This window comes from Sardina pilchardus, chromosome 14 (assembly GCF_963854185.1).
Source record: "Sardina pilchardus chromosome 14, fSarPil1.1, whole genome shotgun sequence".
Classification (NCBI taxonomy): domain Eukaryota; kingdom Metazoa; phylum Chordata; class Actinopteri; order Clupeiformes; family Clupeidae; genus Sardina; species Sardina pilchardus.
The window spans coordinates 7,287,945-7,297,944 of record NC_085007.1 but is presented as its reverse complement, the minus strand read 5'-3'; the positions used below and the strand labels follow the sequence as shown (position 1 = coordinate 7,297,944).

Sequence of the window (10,000 nt, the reverse complement as noted above, 5' to 3'; positions counted from 1 at the left end):
CAACTCCGCTCGCTGCATACATTTCCCACCATGCCTTTCTCGCTAACCTGCACGTTGCCATGGAAACTCACCCTGTTTTTATTTACAGCTGCATGCTGACCGAATGCAGAGTGAATGCTAAACGAGCCTGAGTCCTCCTTTCCCCTCCCCCATCTGTCTGAGAGGGGGAGAGAGAGAGAGAGTGGGAGAGAGAGACACTGGGTTAGAGGAAGAGAGAAGAAAAGAGAGAGAAACAGAGAGAGAGAGACTGGGTTAGAGGAAGAGAAGAAAAGAGAGAGTGAAACAGAGAGAGAGACTGGGTTAGAGGAAGAGAAGAGAAGAGAGAGAAACAGAGGAGAGAGACTGTGTTAGAGGAAGAGAAGAAAAGAGAGAGAGAAACAGAGAGAGAGACTGGGTTAGAGGAAGAAAGAGACAAAGAAAATGGGAGACTGATTGATGGCAAAGTGTATTTATGTAGTGCATTTCATCCAGTAGGGTAATTCAATTTGTTTTACATAAACAAACGGCAAAGAATGGTAGTAATGAAGAACATGCAAGGGCAATAGTGGAGCAGAGAAAAAGAGACAGAGAGAGAGAGAGTCAGGGATAAACGACAAATAAAGAGGATGAAAAGAGAACGAGAGTGCAGAAGTTTAAGCACTAGTGAAAGTGTGGTCAAAGGAGAAAGTGGTAGAAGGAAGTAGGACGAATAGAAGAAGGGATGTGCACGTTAAGTGCATGGTAAGTGCATGGTAAGTGCATGATAAGTGCATGTTAGGTGCGTTGTGTTGTTAGATGTGTTAGGAGAGGAGGAGGTATTCCCAGAGGAGTTTGATGTTCAAGAGCTCGTTGAGGAAACAGAGGAACGCCCCTGCCCTGGTAACACTTAGTACAGAAACGTCAAAAAGAGATAAGAACGAGGAGGAGAGCGTGTGTTTTGGGGAGAAGAGGAGGGAGTGTGTTTAGGGGAGAGAGGGAGAGAGTGTGTGTTTAGAGGAAAGGAGGAGAAAGAGGACTGGAGGAGTGTGTGTTTAGGGGAAAGGACGGCCGCTCTTGATGCAGCATGAGTTCTCTGATCATTCTGTCACCATGGATACTTTTGTCAAAGCACCTCTCCAGCCGGTTCAGTGTGTGTGTGTGTGTGTGTCCAGACTGATGGGCACTGAGCTGGTTGGAGAGAGAGCGATAAAATCACGCATCCACCCTCCCCCTTAAACAGCCAATCACCTCCATTTCTGCACGAGGAGAAATAAAAACTGTGGGTGTCTGTGAGTGTTGTATTCTACGCCTGCCACTCGTCCCTCTCTTACACACACACACACACACAGACACACACACACACACACACACACACACACACACACACACACACACACACACACACACACACACACACACACACACACATTACAGTGACATTACATAACAGTGACATATAATTACAATGTGAAGTCCCAAGGAGTGACAGACCAAGAGACAGCATTGTGTGTGTGTGTGTGTGTGTGTGTGTGTGTGTGTGTGTGGTTTTGTCACGTCACACAGCTGTCACACTCTCCTTATCAGAGCTTTGAGAGGAGCGCACACCTCTGTGTGTGTGTGTGTGTGTGTGTGTGTGTGGTTCTACAGTCCTCCCGTGCAGAAATGTATGTGCGATGTATGTCCTCCGTATGTACAGTATGTGTGATAAACGTGCCTGTAACTCAGAGGAACGCATGCTTGCCTTGCAGCTCGGTTTAATTTGATCTGTGTGTCTCTTTTTAAAATCATTCTTTGTTTGTTTGTTTTTTTCTTTTTTGCCCTCCAGTACACGGTGTGAACAAGGTTGTTGTATGTGTTTGACCTGAAATTATTATTTTTTCTTTTTTTCTTTAAAGCGGTCAGGTCAAGTGCTGACCTTTCACCTCTGACCTCTTGTATTTTCACACTGATGTTTTCTTCCTCGAGAGCAGATTCTCTCTCTCTTTCTCTTTCTCTCTCTCTCTCTCTCTCTCTCTCTCTCTCGCTTGCTCTCTTTCAAACACACACACACACACACACTCACACAGTCACTGGGAGAAACAGCATACAGGATGCTAGGCTCCCCCCTGGTGGACGATTAGAAGTATTCACATAAACTCTCTCTCTCTCTCGCTTGCTCTCTTTCAAACACACACACACACACACACTCACACAGTCACTGGGAGAAACAGCATACAGGATGCTAGGCTCCCCCCTGGTGGACGATTAGAAGTATTCACATAAACGTGTTTTACAGGTTCCCCCCCCCCCCCCCCCCCCCCCCAGTTTTTACTTTTACCAACTAGCAGACACCAGAGGTGCCTCTCATGTAGCGTTTATACGTCCTCCCTCGCTCCTCGGGCCTCGATCGTCACTGATCTACATAAAGAATGATGGGGCAGCAATGAGGGATAGTCTATCCCTTCGTCTATCTTTCTTTATGTAGATCAGTGAGGATCGAGGCCCGAGGAGCGAGGGAGGACGTATAAACGCTACATGAGAGGCACCCTAGGTCTCCTAGTGCTGCAATACACCGCCACAAAACATTGCCTGCAAAATGAATCAATACATTCACAACACAACACAAAACTCTAACTTTTGGTTTACTAGTTTACTAATAACACTTTTTGTACATGGAAATAAATTAGATACATTTTAAGCAATTATTCTTTGTTTGAATAAATTAATGTTGGTACTATATATTAATAATGAATTTAATCATATTTCAATTATATTATTTTGTGTAGTTTATAATTATTTTATGTTTAGTGTGTGTGGCATAATCCCTCATGAGTGTCTGACTGTCTGTGTGCGGTTATACATGCTGGTATGGGCTGCACAATTAATCAATTTTTAATTGAAATCGCAATTTGAACTAATGCAATTAGCTAATCGCAAAGGCGGTAACTATTTGCACAGCTGGCAAGTGTGTCCCAACGGGTTCATCTTGTCACGTCTATGCATTTATATTCATATCATCCTCCTTGCGTTGAGCTGTGCTTCTCATGCTCAATTCAGAAGTGGAAAGGAAATCTGAGCCGAAATGTGAAATATTGAATCAAAGCTCGCCTTTCAAAAATGATATCGCAAATCAAATAGCAATGTCTGTCAGAACGATTGCAATAGAATATCTTTCCCCAAATTGCGCAGCCTATCGTCCAGCACCAGTGAGCGGATCAGTGGCCCGCTGACCTGAGTGACCCCAATACCACGGGCACTGGTCACTAGAGACATTCAGAGACGGATGCTGTCGTGCTGTCGTCCTTGACGTTATCCCACCTCTCTTCTGGACATCTCATTGGTCTGTCTGTCTGTCTGTCTGTCTGTCTTTGTGTTTGTGTTTGTTTGTCTTTGTGTTTGTCTGTATGTCTGTGTGACTTTCTGTCTGTGTGTCTGTCTGTGTCTGTCTGTGTGTCTGTCTGTGTGTCTGTCTGTCTGTGTGTCTGTCTGTGTCTGTCTGTGTGTCTGTCTGTGTGTCTGTCTGTCTGTGTGACTTTCTGTCTGTGTGTCTGTCTGTGTGTGTGTGTGTGTGTGTCTCTCTGTGTGTCTGTCTGTGTGTCTGTCTGTGTGTCTGTCTGTGTGTCTGTCTGTTTGTGGGTCTGACTCCCACCCTCTCTCTCTCTCTGCTTGTCACGTCGTGTTTTACTATCTGGTCACGCCTCCTAGCTCCTGGAAATATTGTAAACGTACGCACTGGGGCATCAATCTGTCCCTTCTTTTAGACAAGTAATGCGCTATAAATTTACACACACACACACACACACACACACACACACACACACACACACTCGCACACACTGGGGCATCAATCTGTCCCCTCTTCTAGACAAGTAATGCGGCATAAAGACATCTCTTCTCCCGGTGAATATTGCACTATTTGTGTATAAAAACATCTTCTGTCTCTATCTTTCTCCCATTTTCTCTCTTTGTCCCACTCTTTCTCTTTCTATCCCTCTTTCTCCCACTCTCTGTCTCTCTCTCTTTCTCACACTCACACGTTCTCTTTCTCCCACTCTGTCTGTTGCTCGCTCTCTCTCTCTCTCTCTCTCTCTCAGGTGAAGCCCAGTCCAAACACATCTATAAGATCCCTTTGAGTAACTTGGTGGGGCGGAGCATTGAGAGGCCCCTCAAGTCCCCATTGGTCAATAAGGTGGTGACAGCGCCGGTCCCCAGTGTGATAAACCCCGCCCCCCTCATCCCGTCCACGCCTTCCCTCTCTCTGTCCCGCATGGAGATCAAGGAGATCGCCAGTCGCACCCGCAAGGAGCTGCTGGGTAAGAAGCCAACAGAATGGGATGGAACACACACACACACACACGCACGCACACACTCACACAGACAGACACTCACACAGACAGACCCCAGGGTGGAGGGATAGACTTACGTGGGTTTGTATGTGTGCGTACATTTATCTGTGTGTGTGTGTGTGTCTGCGTGCATGCGTGTGTGTGTATGTGTGTGTGTGTGTGTGTGTGTGTGTGTGTGTGTGTGTGTGTGTGTGTGTGTGTGTGTGTGTGTGTGTGTGTGTGCGTGCGTGCGTGTGTGTGTGTGTGTGTGCGTGTGTGTGTCAGGTTTAACAGAGGAGCCCAGCAGTAAGTCTGAGAGCAGCTCGGTGAAGCAGAGGAAGATGAGCAGGAAACCAACTGAGGAAGAGCAGAAGAGAACAAGCAGCACTACTGTTGAGCGGTCAGTCACACACACACACACACACACCCACACACACACGCACACACACACACACACACACACACACATCTTAAAATACTTGATATCTACTGTATGTGCTGACTCTCTTTGTTATTATACATCTCTCTATTATTATGCATCTCTTTATTATACACAAATCATCTATTTATGCAGACACACACACACACACACAAACCCAAATCCACACACACAAATACATGCACACACACACATCACTTGCTGACACATCTGAGCCATGTTGGGGGTGGTGTTTCCTTAGGGCGGAGCTTGGGGACGGCGAATCAGACGTCCAGATCCACTGCACCAGTGGCCCGGAGGCGGGCCCAGCAGAGGCCCCTCCCCTCACGCACCCCTTCGTCCTCGCCACGTCGTTCGAGGAGGACGTGCTCGACCTGAAGTGATGACAATCCCACAATGCACCTCTCCCCCACCCAGCCACGCCCCCTTTCTGCTGTGTTGACGTTGTTTTGTTTGTTTGTTCATTTGTTGTTGTTGTTACATTCAAGTTCGGTTCCTCGCCGCTGTGGTAGCCGTTATAGAGCTCAGATCCTGGGGTGCAGGGGGTGGGTATGATGTCAAAATGGTAGAATCAATAGGGTGGCGTGTGTGTGTGTGTGTGTGTGTTTTTGGCTGTGTGAATGGGTGGAAGAATGTGCTTCTGTGTATGGGTGCATGGGTGTGCATTCTTATGTTTTTATCTGTGTGTCTCTGTACGTGTGTGTGTGTGTGTGTGTGTGTGTGTGTGTGTGTGTGTGTGTGTGTGTGTCTATGGCTGTGTGAATGGGTGGAATAATGTGCTTCTGTGTATGGGTGCATGGGTGTGCATTCTTATGTTTTTATCTGTGTGTCTCTGTACGTGTGTGTGTGTGTGTGTGTGTGTCCGATTGTTGTGTTTAAGCAAGCGGGCGCTGATCTGTGAAGTCTAGCACCCTTTGTAGCCCTCCTGAGCAAGCTTTGGTCCCAGTTCCCAGACCAAGCAGAGTCAGACTCAAAATGAGGATTAAGACTAAAACCAAATCCAGACTACGGATTTGTGAAAGTCTGAAGAGGAGGTCATTTAGCTGTTACTCTTATCTAGAACAACTCTCAGAGTACTATGTAACAGATTAATCATAAGACTCTCTGTTAGAACTCACAGAGTACTACATAGGCTAACAGATTAATCTTGAGCCTCTCTGTTAGAACTCACAGAGTACTACATAGGCTAACAGATTCATCTTGAGCCTCTCTGTTAGAACTCAGAGTACTACTGTACGTTACAGATTAATCTTAAACCTCTCTGTTTGAACTCACAGAGTACTACTTAACAGAGGAGTCTTGAACCACTCTGTTAGAACTCACAGAGTACTACATAACAGGAGTCTTGAGCCTCTCTGTTAGAACTCACAGAGTGCTACATAACAAAGGAGTCTTGAGCCTCTCTGTTAGAACTAAGGACTTGTGTCAGAAATAGGAGTCCTCGTGTAGACTAAGTTTCAGGTCCTACGTTTAGGCCTACTTTTCTTTTTTCAGGACAAAGAGAAATGAGACTGAGCACCTAAGATGCGTCAGCTCAGAGTGCATTATCAGTAGCAGGACTAAGTGTCCATGTTGGAGAGAGTCCTCCTATCAGGCATAAGGGGCTGAAGAAGACGGGTTGGGTCATGTAGGTAAGCAGCCACTTAGGGCTCCATAATAAAAGCATACGTTATAGTAGTATAGCTCATAAACAAACAAACAAACAAACAAACAAATAAATAGAATTATATGTTTATGGTTTCCCTGAAACCAAACATAAACATTCTGAATGTAAATTGACGCACCCAAGGCACGACGAATCAAACAAACAAAAAAAACGTTATCCCCCCAGTGCCCCATTTTGGTTGTATTTTTTTTTTACATATATTTTCTCTTTTTTTAAAATATGAATATAAATACATATATTTGTTGTATATTATGTGATACCTTCTGGTGCAAGTGAGAATAAAATGTAATATATGCATATTGGGTTGTGAGCATCTGAATATGTGGGTGCACACGTGTGGACAGACTCATATATATCTTTATAGATCGTATTTATATAGGATATTACACATATAAAACACACACATATTATATATATATATATATATATATACAGTATATATATATATATATAGAACCTATATATCTGTAAATGTATGATGTTTCTATGCTATCCATGTCTCACTGTTTTTAACACTATCCTGTCAGTCTTTCTCATGTTTCTCTCTTTCTCTCTCTCTCTCCCCCCCTCTTAATCACTCCTTTTGTCATCTTTCCATCACTTTTTCTCTGATGTGTACTTCTATATCGGTGCGTGGTGTCTGGAAGTAAAGGGGTAGAGTCCTCTCAAGTGCCGCTTTCTTATAGCCTGCCGTCAACCCAGCTCCCATTTGCTACCAGTCAGTCAGTTGTGATTAAAAACTCAGAAATGTATTTATCAACAGGAAAAAAAAAAAAAAGAATAAAGCTGATCATAGTGGAGATCATTTTACAGCAGTTAATGAAATAATAACACCTCTCGTCATCATGATTGATGTCCAGGTCAGTGTAATAGCTACTCTAGACACAAGTTACAGGCGCCTCTACCAGGCCGTATGGGAGATGTGATATGTGATATGTGATACATAACTCACATGTTGCCCAACTCACAAGTCAAGACCACAAGGGCTTATGATATACACTCAGACGCCTCTGCACCGCTGCATGTTGAACGCAGCCATTCGAGGCGGAGCTAGATTTTTAGAACTACAGTAGGTAGAATGTCAATCTCTCACCTGAGAGACCTTATAGCCAACACAGCTCATTTGACCTTTTGAACTCCACACGGACAGAAAGTGTCTAGTCAGCCCTCTCAGGGAGATTGGCTGGACCCACTTTTGTTGAAGTGTCCTTCGGTACTACTGCGTTCTCTCTGCGTAACTGAATGATAAGTAACGTTACAGTGCATTTCTCATAATAAAGTATGGTATTTTCAGGATTGCACTAATTGTTTTGAGGAATGCACTAACTGTTGTGCAAATGTGCATTATGAAATGCATTAAAGCAACTGAGAAAGATTTGCGTTTTTTTGGTTTCGTGTTACGGTTTGGAAACATGAGAAGTGCACGTGATTACTTATGACTTATTTATGTAGATGCTAACGAGGATACTGGATGTGAAGTGGCAGCCACAGGCCTTTTAAAGATCTTTTTTGTTAGGAAAGCGTGCCAGGTCAAGAAGAAACAGACCCCAATTGTCTGTTCAGCCTTAGCCATACTTTTTTCTAGCGATTAAAACAAAAACAAACAACCGTTCAGAACAAACTGTCTGGATGTTGGACAGCCTCCCAGGTTGTTTGGCTATCTTGGTTCTGTCTGCTGAAAGGTTAGCATGCTAGAAGCAGTGGACAGGTTAAGAGGCTTCCTCGTCTCTGTGGCTTTTGGCACCGTATCGCCCTCTTGTGGCCAAGCTGCAGGACTATTCTTTCACCTCATTCACTACTCCTGCCTTTTCTGTCTTTCTCTCTGTCTCTCTTTCTCTCTCTCACACACACACACACACACACACACTTTCATTCTCTTTGTTCATTATTAGAGTTCCACGTCTCTTTGTACAAAATCTTTGAACACTAGTAGCAGTCCGAATAAAAAGGGATGGGATTTAAAAAGGAAAAAAAAAATATGGGAATATTTTTGCAGATGAACTGTTCTTGTTATTTATTCGCTATGTCCCGAAGTGAAGCAGAAGACTGTTGGTCACAGAGTTAGCTAATCTTCTTTTCTCTCTCTCTCTCTTTCTCTCTTTGTCTCTCTCCCTCTCTCTCTTCGGTTGGTTTTCCTCTTTGTTCAACTGTTCTCCCTCCTCTGTTTAACCCCTCGCTTTCCCCAGCTCTCCTCGGCGTTTAGCAGTGGTTTTGTATGTGAGTCAGTAAGTACTGTTAGACTGTCTCTGAGCCTCTGTGATATCAAAATGAAAGAGAAAAAAATTAAAAATAAAAAAACACACACTTATAAAAAAAACACCAAGTGTCTTAAAATATTGTATCGCCATTGTTTTTAATGCCAAGTACTACAGTACTACTTGTAAATGTTTGTGTTTCAAAATGTGGCCTCAAACAAAAACTGATATATCATTCTGATTATTATTTGAACATTTATTTTGTTAAGTGCTGTTGACCACTGCTGTGAAAGTAGTTCATTTTTGTTGATTGTTATGGAATAAATATTTATGAAATTTCATAGTTTCTGTTTGTAACTTTGTATCATAGACTGTTCTATATATACAGCCTATGCTTTGCATCAGTTAAAACACACCACTTCCCTACCTCGGCTACATGAAGTGGTGTCTTTTCTAGCAGTATACTGTATATTGTGTGTCTATTTATTTCTACCAGTGAGAAAAGTAACTGAATAGTTTTGGACCTAATCTCTTTAAATATGACTTGAATGTGCAACATTATTTTTTTGTAATTTTATTCAGTAACAGCCAGACTCTGATGACTACGGGCTCTTCCTCTTCCAAAGGCTTCCTCCTCCTCACTAAACGGAAGATGTGCTCAACGAGGCCTCTCTCCCACACACACACACACACACACACACTCAATCATTTATGCAATAGTTTCGTGAACCCACAATGGTTAGACGGAGTTCCAAGACAATCATTAAATCCTACAGCTGCATGTGCTACATTACCTCTGCCGTTTTAAGACAGCAGATCTATTCTGATGCAGTCCCTAGGCCGTGGGAACCAGGGACAGACCTTGGCTGTGCATTGTACACCTCTGGGTTATTTGTTTTATCTTTAACATGGTAACATTACTAACATTATCCTAAACGTGTCTCTATAAACATTTTCATCTATAGTCATTTGGTAGACCTGGTAATTGTGGAAGAAGATTAAGTTGATAAATGATAAAAAAAAAATAAAAAAGCATGGAAGTGGAAGAACATGGAAGTGTCCCCCAGAGACTAGTTAAAGTTTCTCTCGGTCGTTCTGGTGCATTTCTCGATTCATAATAAACATTTGCACAACTTTCATTTCTCAAAACAATCACTGCAAACTGTACCACATATAGTGGATAACAAGCGAAAACGCTTAAGCTCATAATGCTTACAGTAGTTTATGTCTCAAAAGCAAATACTTCTACCAATGAAACAGTGCAATCAAAATTACAAGTCATGATGTCATTGTTTATGTCAAACTGTTTTGTCTTGCTGTCAATGTGACAGTTTACTCTAAGTATTTTCTAATGAACAAGGAACAAGACAGCACTATTTTCAAAAATTCAAAGTTACACGTTATTGTCTGTGGAAGGGGTTGATTACAAGACAGTGGA

General features: G+C 43.1%; 1 protein-coding gene across 7 annotated transcripts in view; it reads left to right on the top strand.

The window, feature by feature from the left end:
- Positions 1-8,901, top strand: part of garnl3 (GTPase activating Rap/RanGAP domain like 3) — an 83,841-nt gene extending 74,940 nt beyond the window's left edge. For all 7 annotated transcript variants that reach the window (XM_062553622.1, XM_062553618.1, XM_062553621.1 and 4 more), the window contains 3 exons: positions 4,032-4,250; positions 4,548-4,662; positions 4,943-8,901. In XM_062553622.1, the coding sequence (XP_062409606.1) occupies positions 4,032-4,250; positions 4,548-4,662; positions 4,943-5,084 (476 nt within the window). In that variant the 3' untranslated portion in view covers positions 5,085-8,901. The remainder of the gene's footprint in view (positions 1-4,031; positions 4,251-4,547; positions 4,663-4,942) is intronic.
- Positions 8,902-10,000: the final 1,099 nt, after the last annotated feature.